The 16,526-nt window shown below is 33.5% G+C and overlaps 1 protein-coding gene across 1 annotated transcript in view; it reads right to left on the bottom strand.

The window, feature by feature from the left end:
• Window positions 1-5,273: 5,273 nt before the first annotated feature.
• The window catches only part of LOC110374305 (uncharacterized), a 93,785-nt gene continuing 82,532 nt past the window's right edge, over window positions 5,274-16,526 (bottom strand). The window contains exons 4-6 of the mRNA XM_064040230.1: window positions 11,522-12,554; window positions 11,106-11,107; window positions 5,274-6,526 (exon numbers count right to left, since the gene is read on the bottom strand). Coding sequence (XP_063896300.1) covers window positions 5,497-6,526; window positions 11,106-11,107; window positions 11,522-12,554 — 2,065 coding nt within the window. The 3' untranslated portion in view covers window positions 5,274-5,496. The remainder of the gene's footprint in view (window positions 6,527-11,105; window positions 11,108-11,521; window positions 12,555-16,526) is intronic.

Raw genomic sequence — 16,526 nt, 5'->3', positions numbered from 1 at the left:
TAAATTTATTCATAACTATGAAGTATCCTTACATATTTTTATAGGCACGACTTTTTTCTCTTAAGCATTTTATTTAACAAGCGCCGACACCACATTCAGTATAGAAAGAGCACCTACCCAAAAATACTAAGATATCCTTTCACAAAGGGTTGAAAACAACAAAAACATACATTTTTGACTGAAATAGTACACATTAACCCCAGACGTTATTACCATGAATCTGCCTAAACAACTAGTGAGCGTCTAGCCCATGGAGAACAAAATGCCAAGTGGAGATGTCATAACGGAAAATCTCCTAAGAAAGTAGCGCGACAAAATGCGAGTGTGCAGGGGACGAGGAACGTCACGATCTCCACCCTTATACCTACGATGATGATGATTTTATAATACCGAAAATCGATATATGTCTTATACATAGATCCCGAACGCCTTGTTAGTTCTATGTGGTCCTAACAGGCAGGCCCAAAGCTTGCCGGGGCTGCGGGATTGTTTGAAATAGTTACCGCGGCCCTGGTACCTAAAGGGCTTAAGAAGGAACATGGTGGGTTTTAGTCAGTAAGAGTCTGAAACTCACGCGCACAACGGGAGAGATCATTTGATGATTGCCCATAAAAAAAAGTTCACTCCTAACTGATCGTTTTGGTCATGCCTACCATACGAATTTGACCTACAAGAAGGCGCCTGACCTACCTGCTTTACGGCATCTCTGCTCATCTTTCCTTAATCCATGGTCTACCCTTATTGAAGGTGCCACTCATAATACCAAGCGATTTACTTCTAACTGCACTAGAATGCCAGAATGAATGGCCTACATGACATTTTGTTGGTCGTTTTCATAATATTATGCAAAGGGCTTTTTGTATACATATACATATTTATACGTATGTATCATACTATGTTACTGTAAGGGATTAGTAGTTACAGCATGGTTTTTCACAGCCATTTTTACGTTTTAGTTTTTACCTTTATGTTGTAGGGCCGTTTTATTTTTTCAATAGTAGATAATCTATTTTCAAAAAAACTACGATAAAATGTTCTGCGTCTATCTCTTTGTTTGTTTGACCTTCGATTTTACAGGTCTTTATTAATTTATGAAATACACGCACTTTCATCACTCTTATGTAAAATAGAGCATTTTAAAGACGATTGGCTTTAGATAAAATACTCTATTGCCGAAAAATAGATAAAATCTTTTATTTAAAGCTACTATGTACAGCCTTCAGGTTATCCTCGAATTTACCTAAGATTTATTATTTTCTTTCTTTTAATATTTTAATAAAACGGTTTTTGACAACAATGCTCATTTATTAAGTACAAACTTTGCTACCAATTAAATAATATTCTTTATAACATGTCCTCCTACACTCCCGCATATTATTATAAATTAATAATTAATATCGGCATAAAATCCTTTTTATTGTTAATCTTAATTGCAATATAGGATCGTCCGATAGTCGTTAAATTGTGATTTTAATGCATCCACATTAAAAACGTTCAGCAAAATTATGCAAATTATATTTTAATTAAAAACTGCATTTTTTTATATTTTTGGACTTGATTTTAATGGCGTTATTTATGAGTTCTGGAGTTCAAAATGTGAGTTCAAGCTTAGTTTCATTTTTCGTATAGACAGTGAAAGGAACTAAATACTGTAAAAAAATATGTCATTAGCCAAGAATGGTTATGTTTTTCTTAATAAAATATGCTACTAAAAGTTAGGCTCTATAACCACGAGAATGATATCGACAGTTTAGCTGGTCTCCATGGTTTCACTCGTATCCCGAGGGAACTATTTCCCGCATACGGATAGCACATAGCTCTTTTTTCTCATGGATTATGAGTGTAGAATTTCATTTAAAACTAAATCATATTGACATGAAAGCGTGACAGACAAAGTTACTTTTGCATTTGTAAGACATATAAATTGATACTACTCAATTGAAAGATTTTTCTTGAATAAAACAAATGAATTTAAATATAATACATGTATTTTCAACTTCGCACACAATCAAGGCGTTAAGTGAATACAATATTATTACATTCATCTTATTTAGCTCATTTATTGATGTTGTGAATGCGAAAAGACAAAGTTTTGTCCTCACAGAGTAGAATAATAATTAGGCATAATAAAAACGCTCTGTTTATGTATATTTATCTTTTCGCAATCAAAATAATCAGTTTTGTCATACAATTAATCAATTAATTTATACAGTAGCCTTTTTGGCACATTTAATTTGACTAAAAACAAAAAAATACTTTTCAACCCGCAGATGGTAATTAATTAAAAAAAAACTTCTTAGGCAAGTCAAATCATACAATCTTGACACTAACAAAAATTATCACTACCAATTTATTGTCTTCCATTAAAAACAATATAAAACTGCACATAATTAATTAAGAATATATCTAATTAGTTTCACTTGCATTATTGTATTGTAAGGAAACTATTGTACATATAGTAAATGTATGTTTTTTTTGCCGGTACATGAGACACAACTCTTAGAACCGAGCCCCATAGAACTAAGTTAAGAAGAACTTATATAGGTCTGTTTGAAATATTTCTTTGAGTTTGAGTTTACCAAACTTTGATTGACAACAATATTATGATTCTAGTTTACTGCGTACTGTCTACATAGTTTGCTTACACCTTATGTTTGTGTGTCTAACTCCGCGATTGATATTCATCCCTCGTTATTCCAATCTTGTTATTATCGTATAATAATTCCGGTTACTACGTTGTTACAGTCAGCAGTGAGATCAATATGTTGTTAGTTGTAAGGAATAGTTAGGTAACTTTAAATGTTAGCTCTATTGTGTACGTCAATTACAGTCAAATTAATTTGCCTTTTTTACTGTATTGACACAAAAATATCATTGCATAAGAAAGGAAGATTTTTTTGTAACAAAAAGTACCTTTAAATTGTATGTCGCCAAATAAAGAAAATTCTTTGGTTAAAACTTAAAATGTGCCAAGTATTTGACTGAATTTTTTGCAACAATTAAAACAGATGTAATAATTATACCTAAGCGAATCCCACCTAGTGGAAACAACATTGATTTACTTATTATTACATTGTAATAAAATATATTATAACATTCTCTAATACATATAAACATACATGCACACCATACTAACGTCCCGATTCGCGATAGGCACCCATTTTGGGCAGTATTCAACCTACTGTCCTTTCTATAATTCGTTCCTTTTAGACATATCGTTTTTAATCTATGGTCTATTTTTATTTTATGATTATTTTTTACTATTTTACAAACACATTTTTTTACAGTTAAAATATTGTTATTATTTTTGTGTTTAATATTTTTTATTAACATAAGAAATAATAAATAGTAGAAACTATGTATTTTGACTTATTAAATAGGTACGTACGTATGTTGCTATTTTATCCTAAATTAAAATATTGCATAGAAAATCTTTAATATTGTCCTTTTAAAATTAAATATGTATACATTTTTGACTATTATTATTATTTTGTAACTTATTTTTTAATGATATTATGTTTTTTTTTAAAATAAATGCAATAAGTACAGAGATCAACTATTTCAAGTAACATAGGTACATTTTCATAAAAAATATTATAAAAAAAAGATTGGGCTAATAAATTAAAGTGTGTTAAATGTTATAAAATATTGTTTAACTATAGAGCTTTGCATTGAGTAAGTAATTAAGGTTAGAAATAACTTACACTGTTACTTGTTTAACTAAACATAAGTTCTCGTTTATTATTATTTCTTAAGTTATTAAGTTGTGATGAGCTTTGCAGCTTTAAGTAAGAGATCATAGAATAAGATAAAAGCTAAGCCAGACAGGTAGGCAATTTTACTTAAGTAAATGAAATTGAAAACGTGAGAGAAATAATAAATAAACATGGATTTAGCAGATTAAAAAAATACCTCTTAGATACCTGTATTGTTATTTGTACGCATATTTACTTTTTAATAAAAATGCAACATTTATTAATTGAAAAAAAAAATTAAATTCAGTTTTACAAGGGCGTAGTGACAATCATTATGTATCTTTTACTGACATAACTTAGACATACAATCAACCAAGACTTTTGATAAAAAAAATACAAGAAAACATAACACTTCGTCTTCAAAGTTGAGTGCAATGACCAGACACTTGATCAACATTTTATAACTGTTAAGAAAATCAAATACATAAGCATATAACTATTGAAACTAAGTAAATAGATAAGAGCAATAATGTTCTGGTAGGCCATTTATCATAGAATCGGGATGACAAATGGGTCGAACTATTGATCACCTTGTCGAGACCGAATGAACATAATATGAGTGAACGACTTAAGACCGGCTTTTAGTTCTTTTCTGATTCAATGATATTGTGATAGATATCGAATGTTACGTCACTGGTCGATTATTATAAATAGATATAGCTGTTTATTTGGCCAAAATTTAGTCCTAAAAGACAGACATTTAGGCTAGTTTATTTTATCATCATCGACACCAGAGACAGGCCTCTTCTTAAACATATTGAGTTATTTTGCCATTCATAATAATAGTAATTAACGGGGAATTTGTGTACCTAGTAAAATCTGAGAATGGTTCAGGAACCTTCAAAATGATTTCAAACCATTATTCTCTGAGATTTTTAACGTCTTAGCCTTTACTTAGGTATATCGTCCCCAACAATATTAGGTACCCCTACCAATCTCTTACTTCCGAAAACAAATAACTAGCAAGGGTACCTTGAATTTATGGGCTAATTTATCGAAAGGCCTGTACCGAAACCTAATTAATGTGCGCGCAAATTGTGTGTGAAATTGGAACGCACTCTAGAAACAAAGCGATCTGTCAAAGGCCTTTGATTGCTATCGACACCCGTTTAATAGGTCCCCTTTAATAATTACTATGACAAAATTGGTCGGGTATTAATAGGAATATACGTAAGAATTACTTACATATATGCATATTTAGCTATTCGGGGTTTCCTGGTATTGTAGCTGAATCTTGACTATATAGTCTGAAATCACCAACCCGCATTGAGCAAGCGTGGTGATTAACGCCCAATCCTTCTCCGTGTGAGAGGAGGCCTGTGCCCAGCAGTGGGACGATAAAAACGCTGTAACAGTAGCTGAATCCTATACAGACCTCAATTCTTATTACAATAGTGGAAAGTTAATGTTCGATTGGTAAAGTTTCACAGATTGAGGTAGGTTGACAAGTATCCTGCAAGTTTTTTATCAATTTACATTCTTAAAATTCCTGAATAAAAACATCGCTTTGTTATTCGCAGGGTTTAACGTAGCTAGGTATGAAACATTGTTTAAGTTGGCAATGAAACAATACCAAACATATTCATTCACATTTGTCATGTCAGAATTAAGAAGGATGGTAGGATTATTACAATATAATCTAAGACCAGTGATGTAACATTCAATCGTCATACAATGTTTGCCTAAGTAAATGCACATAATAGTCTGGCTCCCAGCCAAATACATTATCAAACAAAACATTTCATACAAAGCTCTCCTTAGTTCTGTAATCGTATATAAATATATTATTCTCTCTATCAAGTGTTGGTATACAAACGAACTTATTTCTACCCTCCACAGAATCGCTTACGTCTAAAGTTATTGAATACACATTGTTAGTTTTAACATCTAGGTTCAGTATTTGTATCTGTTTATTGTTCTCATTGGCAGTGTCTATCGCTAGTTCATTAGAATAATGATTATCATGTACGTCGGCGTATGTCTCGTTATCTGTCTCATTAATGGCTGCTATCATTTTCATACTATTACGTCTAGTGTTCTCCACGTTTATAATTTCACCTACTTTCATTTGTTGAACTTCTTCTTTGACTTTTTTACTTTCTCTGTTGACGAAAATTTTTTGGGAAGATGTCCTATTACTATATCTCCTCCAAAATGAGTCTGAAGTATTCTGACTACTGGAGAATCCTGTAGATGTTGTCGTGTTGAACGTGTCACGTCTTTGCATCGTTTCCCTCAATGTTCGACTACACCTCATCAACTTATTTATCTTTAACAGCTTGACAAATCCTTCCCTAAATTTGGACGACATCAAATTGTATAATATTGGATTTATCGCCGAATTTAAGTACAGCATTACTCTACAAAAATACAAAAGTATATAGTAACCATCTATACCTAATGACATTATTGTCTCTGGTGGGAATACGATGATCCATAGCGTGAGAGCTTTAAAGGGAAGAAGACAGAGGAAGAATGATAAGACAACTGTTCCAAGCATGAGGATGACCTGCTTTCTGTAACGTACAACATTGCCTGTATTATTAGTGTTCTTAGTATTCTGTGCTATAATGACGGGGTTTTCCATGAGGTTCTTGGCAATGACGCTGTAGAGGACTAGAAGCACGCCGAGAGGGACGATGAAGAAGACTGCGATGGTCAGGATGAAGAAAAGAGCTGACCAGAAGGTGTCGGCCTGCGTGAGGCAGACGGGGACCTGGGTGCCGTCCTCGTAATCTTCGTACGTGAAGGTAGCCACGGCGAGGATGGGGCTGTGGAGAAAAAAATATTGGTTATTAAAGTATAGTATCTCAGTAGGCTGGTTGACGCTTCTCGTGACCAAAAGTCTGGCTACTTCGGTCAAACGATTAGCATGGCGATCCAACAAGGTAATGTTGCCAGCGTCTTGGACACGTTGTATGCTTTTTGGTTTTTTTACAAGAAGAGTTTTTAATTAAAATGTTATTATTTGAAAATGTGGTTAATAAATACATAGTCATTACAAAGATACTGAATTGCGTTGAAGTTAAGTTTTCGAGCAAAGAAGGAAAGGTCAAGGAAAATACGTAACACTGATTAATTAACATCTAGTTTTCATTATGTGACCAACATGGCCTTTTCCGATAAGAACCGCAAGTTGCCGATAATTTAGTAGTATGTACATATACATATATATATATGTATGTATGTACTTAGCTATTATTGCATGTGGTCTGCGGTCAGCCCGATATTGTGGGGAAAGGGGATTTCTTTGTACTTACACAGAATTAAAGCTACTGAAAAAGGAGAGGCTAAGCGTACTATGAGAGTGGAAAATAATATACACAATTATAAATATCAACTGTTGAAGATATCAGTTACTGTATTGATGTTCTTGGTTCGTGCTTATATTTTACAGAAATAATAGAGAGCTGCTTTACGGCTAACTAGAACTGCCTTGAGGGCCAAATGTTTTAAAATTAAAAACTAGAAGTAATGCTGCTTTAAAAAGAAGCATTCTCTCACAAAGTCACATCCAGTATTGCAATAGATCTATGACTACACGAGGTTCGCAATTCCCATACCAATATACTCAGCACCCAATATATAGGTTCTACCTGACTGGTGGCACCATTCTAAATCTAAACTATACAACACTTACAAACATCATCATCCTCCGAGCCTTTTTTTCCAACTATTTTGGGGTCGGCTTCCAGTCTAACAGGATGTAGCTGAGTACCAGCGCTCTACAAGGAGCGACTGCCCTATCTGACCTCCTCAACCCAGTTACCCGGGCAACCCGATACCCCTTGTTTAGACTGGTGTCAGACTTACTGGCTTCTGACTACTCGTAACAGATGCCAAAGATGTTCAGATGCTCCTGAGCCTTATCCCATGTAAATAAGGTTGAAAATTCTGTGAAACTTTTTTCCTCGTCTTATTACATAACGCTGTAAAAATATTTCTTCGTAATGGAGCCTATTTATCTGTTTTCCTTGGTAAATTAAATTATTTCATTACAAGTGGTGGCGTCTGTGGGAATGGGGAAAAAAACTTTTAATTATGAAATGTCCGCTCATATTTTCTTTTTGTGTGAAGTGCCTGACTTAATTAAAACATCATGGTGGTTATTATATAAAGAATGTCATAGATATGAAGGAATGTTACATAAATAGCCGTCAGATATCCTAGGCGCCTATATATTCTTGAAATATAGGTGAATTATAATAGATGCTAATATTATAAAGCTGAAGGTTTTGTTTTATTTGCGGGGACGTGACAATCTTAGGAACTACAGAACCGATTTGAAAAATTGCTTCAGCCTGTCCATTTATCGGGGGAGGTATCATATATTCGCCCTCGTTTTCAGCCGTAATCTGTGGAAACTTCTTTCCGCTCCATGATAAAAAGTTGCCTAATATGTTATTCTGATATAGCTATATTATTGCGAAGATTACTCAAAATACCTGCATCCTTTTATACATCAGGAAGCAACAAACCAACATACACACACTCAAACTTTCGCCTTCATAATATTCACTAGATAACCCTTTAACCATCTTCAAGAGAGCATGAAGTTGACATTATTTTGAGGTACTCCACATAAATCTGCAGAAACGTGGAGTGCCTCAAATGTGGATGAACGTGAGTATCCTCCCTTGAACCCTATACAAACAGACATACAGTTAACTTGGTAAACAAATTGTATAATTCAGCGGCTGCCTTCATATTTAACGCTGTTAGGGTTGTCGCGGTATGTTATACAGGAATCAATTTTAAGGTGTGCACAAAAAAAAACTGGTGGTACAGAATCATTAACAGAACATATCTGCATCATCAGTAAAAAAAAAAATTGTCATTCTTTTATCCGCCCTAAAATCGGCAAAATATGGATACCAACTATTCTTACGCGCTTGGAGCAGCGCTCGCGTCAGTAAACCGGTTTCATGTTGCCGCCGTGCCTACTATGACGACTGTGCCCGTACAATCGGTTACAAAATAAACATCTTTCGATATTAATAACTTTTCTTTTTTGTACTAAAACACGATAAAATAAAAATATACGTATCTATAAAACTTATTTAACTATAAGTTGACTTTGCGCATTGGATAAAATTCATTCCTGAATGTTGGTTTAAAGTTATAGGTCGTCTCTTTTTCTAAGCTTCTTTGCTACGTTGTGATAAAATAAAGAAGTTTACTGTTTATGACAGATCCAAAAATTGCTCAACTAGTTTTTATAAATGTATAGAACAGGCATGAAAGAGGACCAGGTAAATATGTACCTATCTAAATAGCTGTTGCCCGCGGTTTTAAGTTTGATTTTCTTTAGAACTTTGATAATGGTAAGGCAAAAATCGATAATAGATTTGAAGCATGATGACTTGATGATTGGCTGAAAGTAATTGAGAATCTAATGAAACTTTTCAGTCGGTCTGAAACCTAACGGATACTATACTTTTCATAGTTATCTATGAAAAGATCAAATTACCAGCTGACAAAAATATGTGCTTACTGTCCATAGTTCCATATTGAGATTTTTTCATGTGACAACCCTATAGTCCTATTGTTTTGAACACAATGTGCAATAACTTAAAGTTCGCAATAACTTAACAGGCTTCTGATGGCGTCCATTGTCTGCTAAATCTTCCAGATAAGCTGTAACTTATAGCTTATGTAGCTTAGCTTGTGGTATGCATACTGATCAATATGATGTGTTACCTTTACGGACTTAAAAGCTTTGGTAAAGCTCCTTAATGTATGGTCTGAGTTTTTATCATATAACTTTGCTGCCCTAAAGTTAGCTTTTGCACTTTCTTAGCCTTCCGTATCATTATCATCATCATCTCAGCCATAGGACGTCCACTGCTGAACATAGGCCTCCCCTTAGATCTCCACAGATACCTGTTGGAGGCGACCTGCATCCAGCGTCTTCCGGCGACCTTTATAAGATCGTCTGTCCACCTTGTTGGTGGACGTCCTACGCTGCGCTTTCGTATATTAATACGTAATTATTAATTGCAAATTGCAACAAATTGCGTGGGAACATTTTAGAAATGTCCGTCTGATGTAATTATGCAAACTTTTTGCGCAAACACATGCTAGCAGTAGACTCGCGCCGATGGGATTTCTAGCTTTATTAGGTAGGTAGACGAAAATAAGAATATTCTGAACTTGTTGTAACTTGACCAGATCTTGGGATATCTAGGCCAGATCCTATGTTTTAGAAGTTGATAGTATGTAGGAAAAATTGACCATACCTTTTATTAATATAAAAAGAAATGAAATAAAAACCAGGTCTATACTTTGGCACTTAATATATTAATATCTCCTCTATTAACTAAAGTATTTTAATAAATAGGTACTTTTACAATATAACTTTTACAAACAAACATTAAAATGGTACACATTTTTATACATACATTTTGAACATATACTTAGAACTTAGAATTTAGCTAAACTATTATAAAACTGGCAGGCATGACAAGATTGGTTGGCTTATTATACGCTATAGCACTGACACAGTTTAAATATATTCTCTTGTAAACAGTTGTGAAGCTACGTACTAACATCGTACGTAACAATGTGACTCACACACGCCTATGCTCAATGCACGACACTATCAGTACTGACAGCATCGGGTAGCACCGATAAAAGCTCGTCGATACACATGCGTGTGTGAGTGACATTTTTACGAACGTTAGTAGGTAGCTTCACAACTGTACATCTTTAAACTGTGGTACCAAGCTGCAATATATTGAGATTTTTATGGCTACACTCGGGTGCAATAAACTGGGTCAGTTACAAATCAGGATAATCTTTTCAGTTTACTGTAGTGATAGTATATTGGTGTTGATAAACTTAAGTTTACATAATAAAACATTAGGGTAGTCAGAAGCCAGTAAGTCTGACACCAGCCTAACCAAGGGGTAATGGGTTGCCCGGGTAACTGGGTTGAGGGGGTCAGACAGCGCTGTCGCACTGGTGCTCAGCTACATCCGGTTAGACTGGCAGTCGACCCCAACATAGTTGGGAAAAAGGCTCGGAGGATGATGAGTATGAATAAAACATTAGGTTACATGAAGGTTTTTTATAACTAACCCAATTTTTTTGCCTTCCAATGTACCTAAGTATGTACGCAGCTTTAGAAAAATCTTATGGCATTTTATATATTGCAAAAGTATGTGCATTTATACAGACAAAGTCAAAGTATGAAATAAATAACAAGGATGAAATATCTACAGCACGGGCTCAGTAACAGAATTTAGAATTCATCGCTTTATTATTCTAAAAGCGCAAAATGTCTTATGTAAGTAATAATTTACAATGGTTCTTAAAATATCTTAAAAGCATTGTCATTTTAACACATACACCTGTGTCTTAGGAATATTTATTAGGTCTCAATATACTTTTTAAGGCGTATAAGGCTTATTTTATTACAAAATATAACCAATTTTTTCATCACACTTTCTTTAAAACCCCCTCATTATTTCGATTACTCTGAACGAGTTATAAGTATAATCGAATAATTTTAACAATATTTGTAGGGGAAAATTTAGTATTTGTATGAACAGAGAGCTATAGGATACAATACAAGTCTTATCAACATTCAGGCTTTGACAAATCAAATAGGAGGAAAAGTTACATACATTTGGCTAATCTTACAAATCATGGTAACATAATGCCCTTTAAAAATATCAGGATAAATTCCGCACATTTAAAGCCTAAAACTACAAAGAACAAAATTCTACTACCTACACAAAACTCTCTGGAAATTCATAATCAACACTTTTGGACTTCTGAAAAGCCACAACGCAATCCACTTTGACTTTTTGATAAGACACCTTCTTTTCGCAATCCATACTTCTTGCTTTGGCACTGTTGATCAACACACTCCGTCTCAAAGAGTGACTTCTTCCCGAATTGTCAACATCACTGTCTGACCTAATATTTTTACTATTGGAATGACCGATAAACTTGCTACTATCTATTGGATCAATTTTATGTTCTACGTCAACTACTTCGGTTATCTCAATGTTTCCTTCACTCCTCATCCTGTTTATAATCGGCTTTGTATTCGTGTTTGAGCAAACGGGAGCCGATTGCTGTCTGACAAATGTTTTGTTTGTAAATATTCTATCAAAAAGACCTTTCTCGATTTCTTCTTTACTCTCAGATTCTGTGTCAGTACGGTCGATACTGCTTCGCTGACTGAAAAGTTTCTTCAAACTGTTTGTCGTTCGTGTCAAACTGCTACTCGTTGTGGATCCATTTGTAATAGTCCTCTGAGCCCTTCTCGTCTTATCTTCTAACTTTCTTTTATAACACACGCATACTTTACAAAACCCGATACGAAATTTCGAAGACATCAAATTGTAAAGTATAGGATTGATCGCCGAATTTATGTAAAGCATGACCCTTGCGAAATAAAGTATGTTGTACCACTTTTCTGGGCTGACATCATCGTAGAATTCGGCGGGTGTGATGATGATCCATAGAGTTAAAGCCCTATAAGGCATGAGACATAAAAAGAAACATAACACAACAGTTCCAAGCATTAAAATAACTTGTTTCCTAGCTCTAGTGTTGTACGGATCAACAGTTTTGTTCATGACTACTTTAGAAGCGGCCGTGATGAGATTTTTGGCTATAACGCTGTATAATACTATGAGGATGATAAGAGGTAGAACGTAGAGAAGAATGATGATGGCGATGAAGAATGTGATCTGCCAGTAGGTGACGGCTTGAGTGAGGCACTGGGTGTAAGAGGAGCCGTCACCGCGAGTGATTGTGTGGTGCTCGGCGATGGCCAGGATTGGACTGGAAAGAAGAAAAATTAAGATCATGATATCTACTAAGCAAACAACAACACTACGGGTTAGCACGAACGACTTGCGAACACTTTACGCGAACTAAATAGTTTGAATAGGCTGTTATCGATTGGCTTTATGTATAAGAACTATTACTTTTTTATTTCAATTTAATAGGACCAAATAGAGCAATAGAAAAGGAGTCTCCAATATTTGAGTGCGTTCGTGCTAAACCCATAAAATGATTACGAAACAAAAGACAGTCTACTTAGAGAACAGAAAAACAAACAAATAATATGTGGAGTTCTAATTAATATGATATGTGTCTACCTCTAATATTTACTTATTGTGCAACCAACCTAAATACTAGCTTATAATACTCAGAAAATAATATTAAATCATGCAGACACTAATGATACATAATTTCCTGTATATCATTCAAATTCTTCATTAAAATTTTACACGTTGAATCAAATGGCACGTTTTATGTTATTATTATTAATTATAATTCTTAGTTGAGGTGTATAAATTTCTTTAACTGCCTTATTTATAGGCTTTTTGTTTAATCAAGCATTTAGAATATCAAATTAATCATTGGTTATCGTCTTGGTGACAACTAAATGTAGGTAAAGGTAGATATTATGCAATTTAATGCGCTATTATAATTTTAATGTCTTTATTTACAAAACTAGTGATTAAGTCACGGCAAAAACAAATGACAAAAGATATTTTAGTAGTACAAAATAGGGCTGTGGGATTGTTCGAAAGAGTTACCGCGACCCTGGTACATAAAGGGCTTAAGAAGGAACATGGTGGGTTTGAGTCAGTAAGAGTCTGACATTCCTTCACTCTGCTAACCCACAGCATTTAATGATTTCCCATAATAAAAAGTACATGTACAAACTGACTTAATTTTTTTGCCATGTATTTTATGCCAATTTTACAACCCAGTATGACTTTTAAAAAACATATAAAAGAAACGTAACATTTCCAAAGTTAGACAACGATAGAATACGTAACATTTTTTGTGACACCACCATTTACAGCTTTTCAAATTGTCAGTGACATAAATCACAAAACAAATTCTTCAAAAGCTCAAGCTCGTTATTCAAAATCATTAAATGGTTGACAGATGTCCTCATAACTGGGGTTTCCATATTATTGTTTTTTTTTATGTAACGGATACGGATATACTAATTCCAAGAGTAAACGCAAATTGCAGACTAAATAGTCGGCCGACAGTTGACATAATGTTTGGCAACTTTTAAAGAAATATTTGATTTAAAAAAAAAAATTGTACGACTGATTATGGCAGAGTATGGCTATAACTGAAAAGTTAAACCTTACAACATTTGTAACCATATCCACAAAATGAAATATGTTCTTCTTGCTTTCTTTCCAATCAAAGTTTTTAGTAGGCTTGATACCGACTAAATACCTAATCTTTGTAATGTGCTTACTACCATTCATCTTCATACTGATTTATGAGTCCAAACAAACTATCGGCCGACTAAAAGTTTGGAGTGTGCTCTACACGGTTGACAAATGGTCTTCATAACTGGGTTTTCTATTTTATTGTTTTTATGTAACGGAGATATACTGATTCTAAAGGTTTTAATATTTTTGGCGAATAGAAAGTGGGTCGCTCCCAATTTGGACAACGTTCTATTAGAGTGGTCACGTATTAGATATTGCTAACATCTTTTGGTACTATAATCGCCTACTCTTTGTCTTTATTTAGCAGGATTTTTTATATTGGTCTTTAATTGAGTTTTGTATGTATTTGTAATTTGTCACTTAGGTACGTGAATATTATGGTATTTGAAGAACCAGTTTTCAGAAACTATTAAGGCACGACCCATCGGGTTGTAGAAAAAAAATGCATTTATTACTATTGCATAACCTTAATTTAACTAAGTTTAATATTAATCATAAGTAGTATTATGGTATCTCCATTAAGAATACAATTTACATAAGAATATCCAATGAATATTATTTTTTGTTTATTTAGAAGTCAAAACTACCCATAAATAAGTTTTAATTTGCTATCCATCATAAACACGATTTCATTATTCATCATAAAAGATATAAAGATAAAAATCCTCTCACGTGCATAAAAATCTTAATAATATGAAAATAAAATATTATAGTGCGATATAAGCAGTTAGTAGCTACTGGAAAACATATTTAGTATACACTACGCCATGCAGTTTATTTATTCCAAATAAAATAGAAGGCACTAATTGCTTTTTACCTCACTTCACTCTGGTACAGACTTAGACATTATTTATTAGTAAAATAGTGATGAAGAGACCTTTTTAGGGGCTGTCTTTTGTAAAGATGACCTTCAAAAAGCGAATTATTGCTGCTAATTTCTAATCTACTTTGAATAAATGACTTTTTGTCTTTTTTATACTTTTATAATGTCTTTTAATGATTATATAGCTGCTGTGTGTAGGAACTATTTTATGCACTTAAACTTGTTCATGCCTTTGTCAGATAAAAATAGACTTTCGAACATCGAATTTTCGAAATATTCAGCTTAAAAATGGTAGTAAAGGTATATAGCTAATGTATAAGGGAAATGAGCTTTTTTATCAGTTCATAGCTAATGTAAAAGGGAAACTAGCTTATGTACCTATCACAGTTCTATTGCCCCCATTTACAGCAGTATTTAATAAAGAATTTTAATTTATTCACAGTCATTGTTCAATTTTCATTTGGAATGACAACTTGCAAAAAGCATTGTTAATATTTTAGTTCGTTTTTTGCAAAAGAAATGAGGACAGGTCTCTAAGGTCACGAACTTATCGCTTTTGAATGAACGCTGCTTGGTACAATAGGTTTGTTGCTTTAAGTTAATTGGCTTTTTAATTTATTGTTATTTTCCTATATTCCCAGAGATTGCTATGAGCTGCAGTCGAAAAGTTAGAAAAATAAATGACAACATGTATGTTAGATTACCTATTTTACCGCGGTTTCACCCGCGGTCCGTGGACACTACTGCCCATACCTAGATATATAAATATAGACTGTTTCCCGGAGATGGTCTAGCTTCCCAACAGTGTAAGAATTTTCCAAATCGATGCAGTAGTTTCGGAGCCTTTACAAACATACAATTATTCCTCATTGTTTTTCATATATTTTTGTCGTTGGTACAACAAACTTGTGTAAAACCTTTATTTTTTTTTTTTAATAGTGTTTCCCCTAAATACCAGTAAGTTGCATTTATTCTCGCAATGTATTCTAAATATGTTTTCCATATAAAAACGAACGAACATACAAATAAAGCACATACACACTAGCTGTCACAAACATTCATATTGTAAAGCGAAATAGTACGAACCTTGCTTCTTAAAGGGTTTTTAGTATTTTTATGCCGAAATATATGTTTATATTTATCACTGTTTCATGCGTGTAAATTAAACCTGAAATGGCAATAGCTTAGCATAATTTAAGTATGTTTGATTAATTTATTTGAATAGTATATTTATAAAAGTAAGTACATATTAGAATGTTAACAGGTCTCCATGAAAGAGTTTCTTTTTTTCTTCATTTTCGATACAAGAGCTTAAGAAAAATACATTTCTTTTTTTAATACACACCTACATTACAATCAATAGTTTAGTTGATACTAAAAAAAAAGTCGACCGTTCCTAATAACGGCAGTAAAAAAATAAATAATTATATTTTCTTATCACATTTTGATATTTGGTAGTGTACTAAAAAGCTTCTTACTGGCCTTGAGTAAAATATCCGTAAGTCAGATAACTTAAGCCGCATCGAGAACTTCCTCGTATTTTGGAAGTCGGTTAAAAAGTTTGCAGAAAGTTGAATTGCAATTAAACTTAGCCAATTTAACAAGAATTCCTCGAGGAAAGGTGGTAAATATCTTGTGAGTTTGTTTCCTGTATTTTAAGTTTATTAGGCTTATTTTATGTTATACGACTTTCTCCTTTTACACCGTTAAGTAACTAGAGGG

The sequence above is a fragment of the Helicoverpa armigera genome, chromosome 21 (assembly GCF_030705265.1).
Source record: "Helicoverpa armigera isolate CAAS_96S chromosome 21, ASM3070526v1, whole genome shotgun sequence".
In the NCBI taxonomy this organism is placed as follows: domain Eukaryota; kingdom Metazoa; phylum Arthropoda; class Insecta; order Lepidoptera; family Noctuidae; genus Helicoverpa; species Helicoverpa armigera.
Note: the sequence above shows the minus strand (reverse complement) of the source record. Positions and strands in the feature narration are given on the sequence as shown.